The sequence below is a fragment of the Pelmatolapia mariae genome, linkage group LG7 (assembly GCF_036321145.2).
Source record: "Pelmatolapia mariae isolate MD_Pm_ZW linkage group LG7, Pm_UMD_F_2, whole genome shotgun sequence".
Classification (NCBI taxonomy): Eukaryota; Metazoa; Chordata; class Actinopteri; order Cichliformes; family Cichlidae; genus Pelmatolapia; species Pelmatolapia mariae.
In genome coordinates this window covers 17,332,501-17,352,239 of record NC_086233.1, presented here as the reverse complement: position 1 = coordinate 17,352,239, position 19,739 = coordinate 17,332,501, and the positions used below count along the sequence as shown (strand labels likewise).

The following is a 19,739-nucleotide window of genomic DNA, read 5'->3' as shown; positions in this document are numbered from 1 at the left end:
ATTACACAATGAGCTCAACTCTTAGTGCTGATTTAATGAAATTGGACAGGCTGAGATTACGATCAAGAATGCAGGCCTGTTATATACTCACACACAAGCGGGCATGTACAGAGCTGCACTGTAAACAAGTATCGTATTAATTATAGATGGACTCTTTTGACAGACATTAAGTTTCAGGGGCCTAGTGCAATAAAGGACAGACAGGTTGTTAAAAACCAAGCACGATGCGCAGAATATTCTATTACCCTCCTTCCCATTAGCTGTGAACCGTGGCAGTATGAATTGATTAAAGAGCTCAATGAAATTCACACTAACGTGTGACACTATAACGCCTCCGTTTAGGTTTCTGTGTAAATAGGAATTTGCAAAGGGCCTGACCTTAGAGGGAAAAACATGTAACGCTGATGAAGACCAACCGCAGCATTGTTGAACAAGAAGCGAATCAATGTAAAGATCTCAAACACCGTTAAGCTGAGCTCGCCGGGAGATTGTATTCTCATTAGCGAGTTGCTTTGCCGCGTGGCAGAGTGACGGCGTGATGTATGCCCTCTCATTAAGGTGTCAGGTTTTGTTTTTGTTGGCGTCGCTCGCCATTTTCCCTTTGAGAACCTACAGCAAGATATAATGGGAACAGGTCAAGCATCCCACAGTGATGTCAGCCATCTCTGCTTACTGTATGATAATTGGCGTCCTATAGTTTGGCAACATTTGTTCAGACAAACACCAGGATTATTAACCACGGGGAGGACCGAGCTTATTTGAGCATCTGTTGTTTCAAGTGCCGGCTGGACTCTCTCCCATCGGCTGTTCCTCCGCTTTAGCCCCCATCCGCCAGCAACCTTGTCAGTCGTTTGGTATTCTTTTGCTTTCTCCCTCATTTAATTTTATTCTATTGCTTCTTCTATCAACTCATGCTCTGCCACCTCCACATCGTGCTCCACTTTTTTCCCATTTATCCTGCTCCTGTAGCTCATCCCTTTTCTGCAGGCACTCGCTGTCATTTTCTCAATTTTTTGACTGGTCCCACCTCTATTTCTGCTTCTTCGTCTTCTTCTATTTCTTTGCTCTCTGGAGTTGCTGAAGGCAAATTCAGTGCTGAAATTTTTTTTGGGACCAGATTCCACTGTGTCTCGTTGACCCCTTTGGGTCATAAGCTAATGTTAATACAGGTATCAGTCATTCTTGAGAGGAAATAGTGTGAGGGGAGAATAGGTTGTTCTCTTCTACTGACCTGTATCCTTTCTAATTGCTCTGCGAGGGCTTTGACAGGTTAACTGATATATGGAGCGGTGTCTTGTATTTCTTTTCTATGATTTTTTCTTTTTTCTTTTTCCCTCTTCTCTTTTAATGTCACGTCACTGTCTGCGTACACCAGGGAGGGTGAAATAGAGAAATTATAGCTTTGTGCGCGTCTCTCACTCTTTTTTTTTTTTTTTCTCTTCTGGATTCTAATTTTCTTTCTGCTCCATTCTTCCGAGGCCATCTATCAGGGGAAGGGGAGAAGTAAAAACAAAATGAGCAGCCACTAATCAATCCACCTCGCCTGCAGGGACGTGTTTCTATTCACTGACTTATTTCTGCAAATGGAAGGGAGGGGGGCATTTTAATTTGTTAGCTGTGAATATACCAACAGTAGCAAGCGCCCCACACACGTACACTCTAGGGCTTACGAGGAAGAAGCATGGTTTTGTGAATGATGGTGTGTTGAAATGCAGAAAGGTGCGTCTTTTTTGTCAGAAGGTCAAAATCGTTTAGCTTTTCTTTGAGACTTCTCGTCTTGTCGGTAACCGTGATGCTAAATGCATTCCAGCTGCGCAGTGTCTGAATCATATTTGTCATTGTTTTCTATGGGCGCCTATGCTAATTTAACCACATGCCCACATAAAACCACATGCTCATGCACTCACATACACAGGATGAATGAATTATGTATTTATACGACTAATAATATACAAGAGGGACTGAGAGCGAATTAGATCGAGAAAAAGGAGCCCTGTCAAAAGCATCAGGTGTCTCGCTCTCTAACAGCAGTCACTAAGCACCGTTCATTTAGCTAATAGCCCCTGAACAGAGTTCATTGGTGGCAGGTAGCAATCATCAGCCATTTGCTGCCCACCTCTTTGTTGGCTTATGCACATATGTTGCCAGGTATTGCTAATATAAGGCTTGCATACAAAAAAGAAAATCAATCTGATTGTTGTTATTCAGTATGCGCAAAACCAATTCAAATGTCATTATAGCACAGTTAGAATAAATATTAAACAGTTGTTCTGAATTGTTTGAGCCCTCATCCTGGTGTTAATTTGAAAAAACAAAACAGAACTTCATAACCAACCCACAGTAATCTGTTTCTTGTGCATCTCACAGCCTTTATAATTCTTTATATAGCAGTACCATATCTGTGCACATTAGCTGTGCCTTGCTTTAAACCACATAAGACTTTATAACCACTTGAATAATCGCAAAGAGCTGGAAATTTTTATGTGCTGCCACAGATTTTTTTGTCCAGTTCTTGTGTAAATTGGCATAGCTTCTTCTTTGTCTTTCATTTGTTTCCTCAAATTTTTTTTAAGGACATGTTGCACCCATATGCTAAGACAGTTTTTTGCTACCAACATTTTATCTTTGGCAATTTTTGTGGGTTTGGCTAAAGAAATGGCAACAAATGATATGTATTGACAGACAAAAACACTTCATTTCTTGTGCTTTTCCATCATTTGTCAGTATTTGTCACTGTTAGTAGCAAAGTAACAAAGAAGATACTTTGACTTTTTTAAGGCTTGTTAAGTAGTTTGACATTCTTCTGAAAGTAGTTAGGATCAAGAGTGGAGTAAAAAAGAGTTTTTTACTCATTTTCAGCAGCCAATTCCCAAAGAAAAACTTTGTAAGACCTTGAGAGAAGCTGAAGAACTATTGCTCAAGACCACTTTAAAAAAAATTACAAGAAAGTCTGGTTACTTGGAAGCAAAATCCAAAGAAATGAGGGGTACATCGAGTCTTTTGCACAGCACTGGACCTCCAGAGCCACATAGGGAATTTTGCTATTGTTTTCGTGGGCTGTCAGGTTCTTTGAGGTGTTAAAATCGATTCTGTGCACTTTCATATTTAGTTTTTTGGTCCTTTTTCCAAACGTCTTCCTCCAGTTGTTTCGCTACCATCTAGAAATTCAGATGCAGCTGAGAGTAGCTCCTGCATTTCCTTTGAGCATTGTGTTGTGGGATGGTAAGTGTGCACCAACAGCACACTCAAAAAGAACTGTTCTTCTGTGTGAATACTGAATACTGGCTGTTTAAAGTACAAACTTTCCCCTCAGCATTCTACTGACAGTACAGTAGCAGTAGTGCTGTCACCGTACTTCCCTGTCTAACTTCAGCCTTGAAAAAATACGGCTATCCCACGCAATGTTGGATACCACACGCCCGCTAACGATACACAAACATTCTTATGACTGGCGTGAGCTTAAATATGTTGTCATTAGCAAGTCTTTGTTCCTAGGCCAGAGTGCCTCCTGGATGACAGGTGTTGTTCATCAGGATGCCGGGGCTCCTCTGTGATCAGCTGGCAGGCTGTCTGGAAGTCACTCTAATTATCCCTATTCCGCTGTTGCCTGGGGCGACCTGTTCACACTGTAGGTGGTAATTATACAGGTGTGTTAATGGCATGAATGGGAAGCAGGGAGGTCTTTTAGCCTCTAGCTTGTATAAGAATATGAAGATGAATCACTGTAGGTATTAGGTTTTTTGAACTACTTTGTTTCTTAAAGCTACTCAATGGATATTGAGCCTATTAAACAGCTGCCTGAACACCTGATCAGTTTAACCACTAACTGGTTTACTACTTTTTCCTACACACAGGTGTACTTTAAAATTCCCTCATCTTTGTGCTTTCACCCAAAGATGCCATATACACCCTCTTAATTACGAGTCCTTTTTTGTTTTCTTAGTCTATAATAATGTTTCTTCGCAGCTAAGTCTTTAAAAACAAAAAGGTGATAAAACAATCAGGTTTTTTTGGGGTTTTTTTGTCTCTCCAAACTTGCAACATCATACTGTTTATGCACCACGTCTCATTATTCCCTCGCTTTTAATGCCAGCCAACAGTTGCCATGGAGATGGCGAGGCGCTTGGGGGAGTGCGATTGCAGATGTTAGAAGAAGCAAACAACTCAGACAAAGAAGAATGAGAAAACTAATAAAAGGGTGCATCAATAGAAACACTGCATGGGGGGGGGCACATCGCAAGATTTGTCACAAATACATAATTAGTGGGGAAAAACTATAATTTCTTCATGCATATGATCAGCCTTCTTTTTGTGTGTGTGCTCTTTGAGAATGTTCTTTTAGTCGAGCTTCTTTTTGTAAGCGTGTGACAATATGCTGGTAGTTTTATGTCTCTTTGTGCTGGGGAAATGCTTTGTGCGTCTAACCTTGTACTGACTTTTCTTTTCTAGCGTGAGCCTTTTTTTCTAGCTTTGATATGACATCTGTACCCATTTATTACCCTTTAACTATCCAGAGCACTCGGTCTCTTCTTTAGTTTAGGATGCGGTGCTTAAATCCTGGTATTAATATGTTGTGTCTTACTGCCAAGTTAAGCAGTGACGCCGTCTTATGACTGTCTTTCTCTGCATCAGGGCTTTCTAAGTCGACGGCTGAAGGGCTCCATTAAGCGCACCAAGAGTCAACCCAAACTTGACCGCAATTCCAGCTTCAGACACATCCTTCCTGGCTTCAGGAGCGTTGACAATGACAGGTAATTGTTTGGTTATTATTCCTGCACGCTCTGCTTCTTCGCATATCAGCTCTCGTGCCGTCCTTTGGCCGACGGCAGGTTATTTAGGTCACTGTTGACATATTGAATTGCAATGTCAGTGTACTGACAAATAATAATAATAAAAAAAGGGAAATCCACAATCAGTCTGTCACTTCCCATATGTCTTCCTCTTTTTTTTGTTTGTTCCCCCTTCCATTCTCATGTTATGTCATAGTATGCAGTAATATGTTTGGCTCAGAGTAGAGCTGTGGATTTAAAGTTATGTCTGTAATTCATGTTAGCGCTTGTGCTGAAATAATATATATGTTTGTTTGGTTTTGCAGTAAGCCCAAGGCATGTGTAATATAGACAGTCATGTTACATTGTTGTTGACAATAAAACCAAATGAGTGTGGCTGTGAGTACAGTTAACAGTTTGAGCAAGTGGCTTACTAAATAATTCACCATGTGTACAGTTGTTCTAAATGAGAAAATTGGCTGTAGTGACCAAAATCATTTTTTGCCACCAGGCTGTATACTTTGATTTAGTTTTCAGACGTATTCTTTTGACTAAAATGTCATTTTGGTATAAATTTAAATGTAATACTGTCAGTTTAGTCTAGTTTTAGTCGACTAAATATCATAAGATTACAGTAGACTAAATAAAACATTGACTTAGTCAACTAAAATAAGTAGGGTAAGTCTGTTGTGTTGTTACCCATGAGAATTGCTACACACAGTTTATAAAACTTCTTATTTTCCTTGACATCAAATGTAAAATGTATCTACTTTTGTCTTCTTCCCAAGTGTTGACATTTTGCCAGTTTTCAAGAGAAACAGGGGAATATGGGATATACTTGTACCATTTTCCCAAAGAATAAGTTTTACCATTTCCAGAGAGCAGATTAAATGTGTGTGTCTATTGCAAGAACATTACTTCTGATTGGGTCACTTCCAAGCTCATCTTGACTTTTTAAAAAAATAATTTCTGATTGGATCTCATCTCTTTAGAACATTTTATCTCGTTTTTATTTGTTGACGAAAGTGTCAGTACATTTCATGATTGTATAGCAAATGCATTGTCTTTTTGTCAAAAAGTAAAGAAAAAAAGGTTCTTGAAAAAAACTATCATTAAAATTTGTCAATGAAATTAACACAAATTAAGATGGCCTGTTTTGCATATGTACACTGTGTACAGATGTGTTACTGTACAACCAGTGTGTTGAGTACTCTTTCTTGTACAGTTGTTGGTCCATCAGCCAGCCGCAGAGGAGAGTGAAGTTATAACATACAAAGAGTTGAAGTGAAACAGTGTGTCCAAAACAATGAAAAGTGTCCACTGTAACCACTATCTGTGCTTTTTATGTCGTGGTTTTGTTTGCGGTTCTACCGTTCTCAGAGAACTGTGTTGTTGCTCGCTTCCGTACTCGAGTCAGCATTCTAAAACACCCATACTTCATCCACTTCTAGCGACGCACAGCCGGGGTGGTCCACAGGGAAACATGCACGCAGACACATCTGCAAGACCATAAACTACGCTTAAGGGGGGCTGACTTGCTTTTAAAACCAGCCTCATGTGGCCACTTGAGGAACTGTCGGTTTTTTTGGCACTTCCAACACTCGGCAACCCCCGAGGCCTGAGGACCAATCTTGCGCTATTACTTTGGTATGAAAGTCAGATTAAAGAGACATCGACTGTCTCTGAGGAAACCCTTTCATGTTACCACAGAGAACACCACGAGTCACACAGTCACAACAACCTTAAATGTTAAAAGCTGTAATAAATAAACAAAGTAACAAGACGTGAGCGCGCTCGTACTTTAGCTAATCCAGGGGTCCCAAATGGGAGCCGCACTGCTGAAATACAGGGTCAAACGCTAGTCTTTCTAGATGCTGGCAGAATGATGGGAAAATATCACCATTAAAGATCAGCTTTCAATAAACTATGCAAGTGATGATTAACACTGTCTGTAGGAGCAAAATTACACCTATTCCCTGAAACAAGTCACAAGGCTCGCAAGTAAACACCTTGATGACAAACTCAGGCTATGTACTTTCTGCCTTATAACACACATCGCATTTGCCTTTGCTTTCTTTTTTCTTCTAAAAAATAGACATAGTTACAGTCAGTACAAGTCTGCATTTGATAGCTTTATTTATAGAACTGATTAAAGTAGTTCCTTAAAAACAGTTTCAGTGTCATGTATTAATAAACTCATAAGAGGAACATGAATATGATCATTTTTTGACAATATTTAGCAGCCCTACCCTGCCCACCACAATTTCCCGCATGCATTTCCATCAGTCCTTGCCTATACAGCACATATCTATATTTGGATTTCTACCCCACAGCGCTACACATGTAATATTGTTTTGCTTCTAGCTGTGATAATGGCCAGTTCGTCACAGTTTCCTCAGAAGTTCAGCCACTTGGCAAATTTTTGCCCCCCTGCCTCACGGTGTCAATTAGTATTCCACACCAAGCTGGGCTGACCTGTAATCACACCCTCGTCTCACTCTGGATTTTTTTTTTAATGCATGCATGACTAACAGTTATCACTCCCAGTACATATGTTTTGTGTGCCTGGGAATAAGCCAGGATGTCCATCTGTGGGGTTTAATTAATGGAGGTGCTGCGTTTGAAGAGATGTTCTATTGCTTTCCATTTCAAAACTGGGAGCGGAGTGGCTTCCTCTCTTCGTGCTTTTAATGAGGCATTAACATTACTGTCAAACTATCACAAGGGGACACTAGCGATTGTTCAGTGTGGAACACGGTGAACTGTTCTCTTTGCTGCAGTCAGACAAAATGAGCTAACCTCCTTCTTTGTCCCGCTGTCTTTTCTCATTCTCTTACCACTTATACATGCTTTTTTCTTTTTTTTTTTTATAGCTTCTGTGTTTCTATTCTCAATCTCTTCTATCCATTTCAGCCTCATCACTGTTCAGTTCACCCCCCCATCTCCCCGGCTTTTTCCCTCCATTCTTCAAACAGTAGCAAGGTTGCCTAACCCATCAGCGTTTATGTGTTTCACTGATAAAGCGCTCAGCAAAGGAGGTAAATATGGGACAGGAAATTGGAATGTCCAGGAGGTGTCTTATCTTATCTGACTTAACACAGAAATACACAGACCTCAACTGCAAGTGCACACACTGACTGCTGTGTAATGGTGCGCCTCCGAGCCAAGCACACGCATACCCGCATGTAGTGGAAAAAGGGGGAAATGCTGCTCTGGTACTTACACTTTTCTAAGATGTTATTTGGGCAGGCGATGGATATCATAGCATATGTGTGTGCGTGCGCGCCTTTGTGCTTCTGCGAAAAATAGGGAAAAAGGATGAGAAGGGACGCGGAATGAGAGAGTAATGTGCTGTGAGAGGAGTCGGTGACACTCCCTGTCAGCCTGAGAGCTCCCTCCCCACGGGGGAGACTGCGTAAGAAGACAGGCTTGGGAACTGGCAGGAGAGAGAAAAGAGATGATGAGATGCAGGAGAGATGGACTGAAGAGAGAGCGAGGAGGAGGAGGGGGGGAATCTATAGCCTGAAAGCTCCTTGGCGTGCATATGTTTAGCCTTGAATGTTTGGAGAGACAGCAAGCATTTTTAGTATTCATTGAACATCTCCAACACTGACCACTGCTGTGCCCCTATATGGTAAGAGAGCTATAGAAACATAGTATCAAAGGGGCTCACTTCTTAAGTAAGGGATAACACTCTTACACACGTCCGGTATTAGGAATTAATGGCCTTTACTTTGTTTTGCCCTTTATTTCATCTCTTAATTCCTGATAAAATATAAGTATAAGTGACTACTTATTCTGTAGTCACTTGACAATCGAGAGGAAACATTTAAACAAGCCGTAATGTAGTTTTTCATGGTTACGGCTAAGGGTTTGACTAATACCCTTGGATGATGATTATTTACTCAAGTAAAGAAGATGAACCCCTAGTTTGGAGGTTTTTCTTTTTCTTTAGTCCGTTCACAAGTTTCTTACAGTTTGACACTGGATGCATGCATTGATATATTCTGGGCTGATACCAGTTTGTGTGCTATTTTGTTTGTATTACTTGTGTTGTGTATTCTCCCTTTTGCTCCAGGAAAATAGAGCGATATTACTGTTTAATACTTGCACCATTTATACAGCGTGAAAGTGATGTCACACAACATATTAACCACCGCCTTTCCGCCATTAACTTATTTGCAGATAGGCCGGTATCGGCTAACGCTAATGTGTGACCATTATTACATTAGATGCAATTACATGAAAATGAAATAGCATTTTGCATGCAGCACCACTAAAAAAGGCATGCACAGTGCAGAAAAGCATGGTAACAATAAACAGGTGTAAGTCTGTAATAAAAATCATGGTTTAAATCATGGATCGAGGGTAAAATGTGATGGTGTCGAATGAATAACATGCAAAATTATTGAAAGAAATTTGCAAGGGTGATGGCCGGAACTGACCCGCCAGAAGTCTAGAGTCTTGGTTTTCTTTGTGTTAAGGGTGAGGATGTGTGTTTGACACGAGGATGTCAATTCCTTCACCGCTCTTCTTTGTGCTGACTCATCTTGACTGCTTATGTGGCATACAACAGTAATATTATCGGGAAACTTTCTAATGTAGTTGTTGTGTCAGCGTCGTGAACAATAATGGACTGATTCTGTACTCACCTTTATGGTTTTGGATGCTGTGCTGTCTACTTTGAGAGTCTAGTGTCTCTGTGTAAGGAAGTCCAGGATCCATTATATTGGTGCATTCCTGTATTTGACTTTTTAATCTTCGTCTAACGCGTCTGTTTATTGTGAAGTTCAACAGAGATATATAAGCGACTCCAGCAAAGAAGCTTTTTTTTGAAGGAGGGTGTTTGACAGCTGCAGACTGGCCATAATAGGCAACTCTTGTCGGGGCATTGTTCGTTATCCACGTCGTCGGGATGTTGGAAGATGACAAAACGTGGCTCTCTCCTGCACTGTCACAGCTCAGTAAGCCTGCAGGCTGCCTTTGCATCGATGGCTTGTCACCCACATCATCTGACCGCTGTTCCCGACCTACAGTGGTTCTTCAGAGATTTGTGCAGGACACATTAAAACATTATGTTTATTAATGTCTTCCCTGGCAAGTGAACTGCGATTGGCTCCTTGCTGGACCATGCATTGTAGGCCACAGTGCACCTATTACTGTAGTTATCTGATAAACCTTTATTTAAATAGACATATGATATGAAAACCATCAAAAATATGAAACCACTCAGTTTACTTTGTGTGGGGTATCCAGGTCTTTGTGGTGCTCAGTTTGTGGATTGTGCATCAGTCTTACATATTCAACCCCATCATCATCTCTGTGGATGATATAAGATGCCATTGTTAGTTCAAGCTTGCCCTCCCTACCATGCTGAGCCAAATATAGTTGAATGTCAAACTCAACGTTTTTGACCAGGCCAAGGAGTGTATTGAGAGGCCAGGAGAATTTCTAATGAGTTTACAGTCTGAATTAAAGATGTGGGGCTAGTGGAGGCTGGTGTGTACTTTTTCCTGTCTTGTTTAAGCTTTGAACATCACATTTCGGATCTTGAATTTTGACCATGAATTCAGCTAAATAACAATTAATAGGTCTCAGAGGTTTTAGTCTTCCTGAGCTTTGGCTAAACAGACAGTGGCATTAAAGTCCCACAGTGTGTCATTCCGGTCATTGGCAAGGTAGCTTTCAAATTCAAGAGTCCATTCATTTCTGTGCAAGGTCGTCTTTCTGTGATTTGATTTCCATTGTTACCCTTTTCCTCGTACTCCTCTTTCTTCTTAGTTTTATTTATTTCATTTTTAAAAGCTGCAACCCAAGCAAGAATGTTTATATTTGCCAAATAGGTGAAAAGAATCACATCTGGCTTATTAGAGTTATTAAACATCAGTTTCTTAGTGTTGCAATAAAATGTAAATGGAGGCTTTGGCTTTGTCCCTGTTGCCATGGTCTCTCTACAGCCAATCAGAATCAAGCAAGCTCTCTGGCCACTGTATAAGTAATTATTTTATAATCTTCTATGATATTTCTCAAGCCATGAATTATTACTATTTGCAGAGAGGAGCGGACACGGAATCATGCGAACACACGCATACATTTTCACTGTGTGGGTTGTTAGCTGTGATGACATTGTTAGGGATTGTAGCCTGAGGCAGACTCTGGAGAGAGACCTGCAGATGAGGAGCAGCTGGACTTTGAAAATGAAATATTCTTCTGCGTTAATCAGAAGGTGGACACTCGGTGAACACACTATCTTCAGCGAAACAGAAGCACAGCGAAACAGAAGCACAGTGTGTCAGTGTGTGCACACACACACTGACACTGCTTGCACCAGTTTTTTTTTTTCTAGGTTATCTGTTTTGCCTAAAGAATATTTGTTCATCTGTATTTCATTATGCTTACAAATTCTTATACCAGATTATCACTAACATATAATTGGGTTATTTTTCAAGGGTTGTCAGGTGCAATGTGTTGTCTGCAGATTGCAATATGCTGTGCACAAATTGCTATCGGTTGTGGGAAAAGGATGGAAAACCTGGTGTTCAGATAAACATAGTTTTGAAAATCAATGCAGTTTCCAATCCAGGGCTGCAGGGGGTCTGGAACCAGTTCCATTCACATTCACACCTACGGTCAATTCAGAATCACCAATTGACCCCCGTCATGTATTTCTTTGGACTGTGCAGGAAACCCACGCAGGAATAGGGAAAAACATGCATTTCAATCACTTGTTTTGATGAAAATGCTAAACAGTGTATCAATAAAATGAAATGAGAAAGCAATTTCAGTTCAGTTTTATTAAATTTAGCGCAAGTTCACAGCATCAGTCAGCTAAAGGGACTTTATATTGTAAGTTAAAGACCCTACAATAACCCCCCAACAATCAGACAGCCCCCTGTGGGCAAGCACTTGGCAACAGTGGGAAGGAAAAGCTTCCATTTTAACAGGAAGAAACCTCTAGCATAACCAGGCTCAGGGAAGAGCAGCCTTCTGCCACGACCAGTTGAGGGTGAGGGGAGGAAGACGGAACAAAAGACACACTGTGGAATAAAGTATTAGTGTATTAATAACTAACAATTAAATGCAGAGTGATGTATAAACATATAGTGAGTGAAAAGAAGTGAGTGAACTGAAGGCTCAGTGCATAATAGGAAGCCCCCAGCCATCTAGATGTATTTCAACATTACTAAGGGAGTATTCAGGGTCACCTGATCCAGCTGTTTGTGGAAAAAATAATTGCTTTTGGGATTCTGTTACTGTTGTGGACAAGAGATGTACAAGCACTAGCAAGTACTAGCTTTGTATGTGTGAGTGACATTAAATAAATATGGATTTTCTTCCATAACGACAGTTCAACCTGTACATTTGGTTAGTATGGAAAAGAGCATTTTAAGGAAGTCCTACTTTTCTTTTTCCACAGTCTGGGCAATTTCCCCGTCTAATTTAATAAACATTCAGTCGTCTTTACCTTTTGATAAAGCCAAATTATGCCTATGTAGCATCTCCTCTCCTGCTAGTTTTGGTTTTTCTGTTGTGGCTGCAAAGCTCATGGGTGTCTGCATTAGAGTATTGTGCACACTCTCTGACAAAATTTATGTCACTCTGACCCTAGCTGTGGAAAGTGCATCACTAGCTTTGGACTTGAGTGCACACTTATTATCAGGTATATCTGCTGAATCAATATTATATACTCATTTCTCAATCTGCACCAATTTTTGGCCAGCGGGTCTCTATTTCGGGCTGTTATCTGTACAGCTGCAAATGATACAATTTATTGCGCTGACCTTACCACGCCCTTGTATGCCTCTTGTTGCTCTCCGCTGCTCTGAACCACCCCGAATGCTCTTCTTGTATCACAGATTATCTGACCCTTACTGCTGTAGTGGCTGCTCCACCATCTGATTCACACTGACCTTCCCTGGACACGCTGATGAATATCAAACCAATTGCGATGTGTGGCCTTTTAAAGTTTCTAGTAACGGCAGAGTGCCTTGCTTGGATCACGCAGTTGATATTATCAGATATGTTTGGGGTTTTTTTTTCCATTAAGAACTTCTACATTATACAAAGAATGCTTCTTTGAGATTAAGTCATTATTTAATAAGTCCACAGGCTATGCTTGGTTTTATCTGTCTTGGTGTTTTGTTTTTTTCTATTTCCCTGGTAAACAGTTGGTGGCAGAAATGTGCAAAATATGTGCCAATAAAAGCCACCAAATTAAAAACTAAATAAATACAAATGCACTTACATCAATTTCATCAAATGCACCATTGTTAGACCTCAAGGTTGAACAGAACGCAATGTCATGTCCCTCTTTTCTGACTCTCTCTGCCCTATCTGCTGCTTTTCTCCTCATTGCATCATGTTAGATGTCACTGGCCGGTGTATTTCAGGGTCATTTATATATTGTATGACTCATTAATTACTCAAACAGGTGTACGTGTGTCTGTGCAAGAGTGTGTATCTTGGATCTCATGAAATCCAGTCACGCCCTTTACATAAATGTATTATTACACACACACTCACACTCTCTCTCTCTCTCTCTCTCTCTCTCTCTCTCTCTCTCTCTCTCTCTCTCTCTCTCTCTCTCTCTCTCTCTCTCTCTCTCTCTCTCTCTCTCTCTCTCAGGTACTGCAATGATTCTTCCAGCTTCCTTGAGTGCACCCAGATCATTAATGGCATTATTGCTGTCGAGAGTACTAACCCCCTTCTTCCTGTCTATCTTGCCTCTTATCGAGTATAAGAATAGTTGTCTTTGTGGATTTCTGCCCACAGAAAGGGTTGATTGAAATGCAGTGATTTTGATTATGTGCTTGTAATCTGTGCCCGTAATTTTTTGCATATCTGTGTGTGTGTCTTTGTGTTTGGGTAACTGCAGTCCTTAGTACAGTGGCACCAGTGACTCATGGTTTTTTATAACACAGCAGCCTCTTTTCCCATCAGTCGCAGACTTCAGCTCTGAATATTAGCACACAAATAGAATAGCTGAACTGATTTCTAACATCCACATTTCTCTTCCTGTTTCGTGCCATGTCTCTCATCTCTGCATATGCTGTAGTTATGTTTACAGCACACACGATGCTGTAGCAGAAAGGGACAAATACTGAACCAAATATAAAAATGGGTTTACATAATAAAAATGTGTTCAATTAGGGCTTGTATAGTAGCACCAAAATAGTGACTTTGACTCACTAGTACTTAATATACAGTCCCATACCAGAGGACTATGCAACCTTGTGGAAAACTAATTGCATGCTGAATCAATCGATAGCTTGTAGAACTGTCTTTAGCAGCAATAACTTGAAGTAATTGTTTTCTGTGTTACTTTGTCAGTCATCGTGGAGGGATTTTGGACCACTCTTCTTTACAACATTCCTTCCACCACAGCATTTCAGTCAGGTTGAGGTCTGGACTTTACAAGACCTTGATTCTTTTCTTTTGTCAGCGATTCTGTTATACATTTGTGTGTGTGTTTGGGATTATTGTCCTGTTGCGTGGCCCAATTCAAGCCAAGCTTTAGCTGTTTGACAGACAACCACACATTTGACTCTAGAAAACTTTGAATATCTCGGAAGAAATTAATAAATAAATATAATGACATATTTAATTTGTATTTAGCACACACTTTTATTCAACTCATGGGACCAGGGATGTCAAACTAATTTTATATTGTAGGCCACATAAAGGTGTAGTATGAATGGCAGTGCAGGTGGAGTGTTTACCAACAGAAAAATCTGCAAATCCTATGAACATTTTAGTTGAAAATTCAAAATCTGTGCACTCCTTCATATATTCCAAAGCCTTCCAGCAGGCCAGATTGGAGTCTTTGCCAGGCCGATTTTAGCCCCTGGGCCTCATGTTTGACATCCCTGCATTACAGGCATTTCTACATTTTTAGGAATTTATCGGGTCTATAATGCTATTGCTCTGTAAGATACAATAGCAGGGACACTTGAATCCTTTTAGACATTCATGTAATGATCTCATATTTTGTTGCCTTTTAAACAAGGTACTTGGTGATTTGGTGGTTTCATGAATGTTATATGAAGCTTTACCTTTGATCTCTTGATTCAAGTGCCCTGTCATTTTTCCATAAAACGGTAGTAGTGTGAACAATGGCAGCTGCTGCAGGTGGGGCTGTAAGAGTGTGTGAGAGAGAGGATGATGGACTACTTATTCTGTAGTCACTTGACAATCGAGAGGAAACATTTAAACAAGCCGTAATGTAGTTTTTCATGGTTACGGCTAAGGGTTTGACTAATACCCTTGGATGATGATTATTTACTCAAGTAAAGAAGATGAACCCCTAGTTTGGAGGTTTTTCTTTTTCTTTAGTCCGTTCACAAGTTTCTTACAGTTTGACACTGGATGCATGCATTGATATATTCTGGGCTGATACCAGTTTGTGTGCTATTTTGTTTGTATTACTTGTGTTGTGTATTCTCCCTTTTGCTCCAGGAAAATAGAGCGATATTACTGTTTAATACTTGCACCATTTATACAGCGTGAAAGTGATGTCACACAACATATTAACCACCGCCTTTCCGCCATTAACTTATTTGCAGATAGGCCGGTATCGGCTAACGCTAATGTGTGACCATTATTACATTAGATGCAATTACATGAAAATGAAATAGCATTTTGCATGCAGCACCACTAAAAAAGGCATGCACAGTGCAGAAAAGCATGGTAACAATAAACAGGTGTAAGTCTGTAATAAAAATCATGGTTTAAATCATGGATCGAGGGTAAAATGTGATGGTGTCGAATGAATAACATGCAAAATTATTGAAAGAAATTTGCAAGGGTGATGGCCGGAACTGACCCGCCAGAAGTCTAGAGTCTTGGTTTTCTTTGTGTTAAGGGTGAGGATGTGTGTTTGACACGAGGATGTCAATTCCTTCACCGCTCTTCTTTGTGCTGACTCATCTTGACTGCTTATGTGGCATACAACAGTAATATTATCGGGAAACTTTCTAATGTAGTTGTTGTGTCAGCGTCGTGAACAATAATGGACTGATTCTGTACTCACCTTTATGGTTTTGGATGCTGTGCTGTCTACTTTGAGAGTCTAGTGTCTCTGTGTAAGGAAGTCCAGGATCCATTATATTGGTGCATTCCTGTATTTGACTTTTTAATCTTCGTCTAACGCGTCTGTTTATTGTGAAGTTCAACAGAGATATATAAGCGACTCCAGCAAAGAAGCTTTTTTTTGAAGGAGGGTGTTTGACAGCTGCAGACTGGCCATAATAGGCAACTCTTGTCGGGGCATTGTTCGTTATCCACGTCGTCGGGATGTTGGAAGATGACAAAACGTGGCTCTCTCCTGCACTGTCACAGCTCAGTAAGCCTGCAGGCTGCCTTTGCATCGATGGCTTGTCACCCACATCATCTGACCGCTGTTCCCGACCTACAGTGGTTCTTCAGAGATTTGTGCAGGACACATTAAAACATTATGTTTATTAATGTCTTCCCTGGCAAGTGAACTGCGATTGGCTCCTTGCTGGACCATGCATTGTAGGCCACAGTGCACCTATTACTGTAGTTATCTGATAAACCTTTATTTAAATAGACATATGATATGAAAACCATCAAAAATATGAAACCACTCAGTTTACTTTGTGTGGGGTATCCAGGTCTTTGTGGTGCTCAGTTTGTGGATTGTGCATCAGTCTTACATATTCAACCCCATCATCATCTCTGTGGATGATATAAGATGCCATTGTTAGTTCAAGCTTGCCCTCCCTACCATGCTGAGCCAAATATAGTTGAATGTCAAACTCAACGTTTTTGACCAGGCCAAGGAGTGTATTGAGAGGCCAGGAGAATTTCTAATGAGTTTACAGTCTGAATTAAAGATGTGGGGCTAGTGGAGGCTGGTGTGTACTTTTTCCTGTCTTGTTTAAGCTTTGAACATCACATTTCGGATCTTGAATTTTGACCATGAATTCAGCTAAATAACAATTAATAGGTCTCAGAGGTTTTAGTCTTCCTGAGCTTTGGCTAAACAGACAGATCTCTTGATTCAAGTGCCCTGTCATTTTTCCATAAAACGGTAGTAGTGTGAACAATGGCAGCTGCTGCAGGTGGGGCTGTAAGAGTGTGTGAGAGAGAGGATGATGGAAAGAGTGCGGCATAATGGGAGAGAGACATCCGTCCATAAATCCAATAAAGTGATGACATTTAGAGTTATTAAATTCTGTAAACATTCCCCAAGTGGTCTGACTGTAATATCCAACCTTCTCTCGAGCTCCTTCCCTTTCTTCCTTTTTCCTTTTCCTATCCCCTCTTCACATCTCACTCACTCACTGACATTCAGCTCTTGCTCTTCCAGCATTGAACATCTATCAACCCCTGACATATTTGTATATGCCACCTTTGTCTTTGACTTTCACTTTTCTTTCTTTTTCTGTCCCCATTGCCCATTGCTCTCATTTGTCCCTCTGGCCCCCTCTTACTTCCTCATGTTAATAGTCGTGTTGGAGCTGGTTTAATAGTGTTTTTCAGCCACTAAATCCAGCCCGGCACCAATAGGCTTTCCCACAGATCCTTTTCTATAGTTTATACTACTAAACCAACCAACTAATTCATACCTTGTGCAAAATTTACCAACTATATTCCGCCTTCCTCATTCTCCTTCACATGCTTCATGCTTTCACATGCTTTTTTTGTTTATTGTTCCTATTATTCAGGTTTCAGTTAAAAAGAAAAAAGAAAAAAAAAAAGCATTATTATCTTGTTATGTGATCTAATTCATGCACTCTCTGACTCTGTGATCCAAAATGTTGATCCAGTGTTAACTGATGATTTGGTGCACAGTGGGTGCATACACATGAAGAATAATGGCTTGGAAACTGTCCAGAGATAAAGTAATGTATTTAGTAGCAACAACAATCAAATGCTCAGTTACAGATTTTTTGCCAAATCTGAAGAATCGACAGCAGTGCTTTAATTATGTTCGTTGCAGTGGTATAATTAGACGGGACAGTTTGCGTCTCTTTCCTTCTGTCTTTGGCTTCCTTCCCTTTTCGCCATCTGAATTTACAACGCATCAGCGTGATTTGGTGCAGATGAAACAGAGCAGAGTAATAATGTGCTTTACAGAGCAGGCTTCACCCGCCACTGTGCTGTATTAAGCTCTGTCCCAAACAGACTGAATGAAGCCATCAATAGTATCTCAAAATATAATGCCTCTCATTTGATGATGATTACAAGACTTCATTGTACTTCTTTCTTTTGGAAGATAGAATGGAGATTTTAATAATTTTAGAGTCATGCAATGATATTTTGGTGCTTAGGCAGGTGCAGATGAATCAGAAAGGTTGATTAATCTCGTCTTCATTTGCTTCAAGGACAGACACGGCTATTCAGTTTTGAAAGTATAACACACACAAGTGGTTTACTTTTTTCTGTTTCAATGAGAGACTAACAGAACAAGTTTTCAATTGATATTCAAGGCTAGAACACTGGTACACAGAGTTCTCGAAGTACCTTCAGTACTTTAACTCAGATAAACTTAATCTTCTGAATGAGGCTGCTGCTGGTTACTGGACTGCTCTTTCAGTAGACCATGCACTCTCACAGATCAAATCAATGTAAAAGCCTTTAAAAATGCTGGTCCAACACATTGAATAATCATGCACAGCACAAGCTGGATTAAGTAACCAGGGATTTGTGATTCATTAAGCAATACAGTGATTTGTAGAACCTTCTTTAAAAGCAATCCATCACCTTTTTCATACCTGCATTTTAGACTTTTGGGCCCCCATTAGCAGGTCATGCCTTGGCATTTGAATTGGCCATTTGAAAACATAAATTTTCTCATTATTATTTGACTATTCAGTTGTTGATTTTATCCATCCTTTCCCAAGGTTTAGGCCAGGGTCTTCTTTCTTGACATTTTCCTTGAAAATGTCTTGGTTTCATTTAAATTCATTATTCCGTAAGTAATAACGAGGTGTCCAAGCAGTGAGACAGCACTGCCTGGACCCGCCACCATATTTGATAGTTGTTTTTTTTCTCCAAGCATAACATCTTCCAAAAAGTCAACTTTTGTTTCATGTGTGCACAGAAATAAGTGGTGTGAAACATCTTGCCTACAGGTGTAGAGCAATGATTTTTTTATTTTTGTTTTTCAGAGAACAGCAGTTTTCCTGTAGGCACCAGTCTTATTCTGTGGTTTTACTTATAACAGATACAAGAACACGGATTTGTGGGTATTCACTTAGTGTTTTGACTTTTTTGGTTACATTGTGAAGTAACAGTCATGAATTTTCACCACTTGCAGACAGTTTATTTAAATGCAGGTTCATGAACATTTCCAGCTCTGCACATCTGTCATCTCACGGTTCTCCTAAGGTTCTGTGAAAGCTGTTATAGGTGAAGGGTCCACACCAGCAGAGCTTTCTTTTGAAAAGCAGACTTTGTCAGTAAGCAGACTTTATATACCTTTTATTTATAGAAAAAGCCACGTCTTCAACCCACACTTCCTATCACATTTTTTTTAACTGAAACATCTGAATCCTAGTAGATTTTAGAGAGGTCACTATTGCAGATGTTTTACATTCACCATCCTGCAGCATGAGTGATTTCATGTGTAACGTCAATGCAGATCAAGTTTGAAAAACCATGATCTTCAAAACAAAGGTGCCATTATGATAGGCATGTGTCAAATTTAGATTCAGCTACGTTTCTCTGAAGTGTTGGTTGCTTTATTATTGTTCATTGAGTCATCCCAAGAGCAATTCTTGTGGTGTTTACAATTCTGTGTTGTTGACACCTGCCCAGCTGGTGGGTTTTCGTGGCTTGGTTGATGTTTAACCCTGCTGGGTCTTCTGTGAGCTCAGGCAAGCATGGCCAAGGGTCTCTACTCTCTTTTATTCTCTCCCCGGGTAATGAGCTGTAATGGATAGTGCCTTGGGCGTGACAGGAATACCGAGGGCCCCATCAAAGCAGCGCCCTGCACATCCCGCT

The 19,739-nt window shown here is 40.3% G+C and overlaps 1 protein-coding gene across 5 annotated transcripts in view; it reads left to right on the top strand.

Annotated features, from left to right (window-relative positions):
• dab2ipb (DAB2 interacting protein b) overlaps positions 1-19,739 on the top strand; it is a 156,796-nt gene that overhangs the window by 60,391 nt on the left and 76,666 nt on the right. For all 5 annotated transcript variants that reach the window (XM_063478187.1, XM_063478188.1, XM_063478186.1 and 2 more), the window contains one exon: positions 4,633-4,751. In XM_063478187.1, the coding sequence (XP_063334257.1) occupies positions 4,633-4,751 (119 nt within the window). The remainder of the gene's footprint in view (positions 1-4,632; positions 4,752-19,739) is intronic.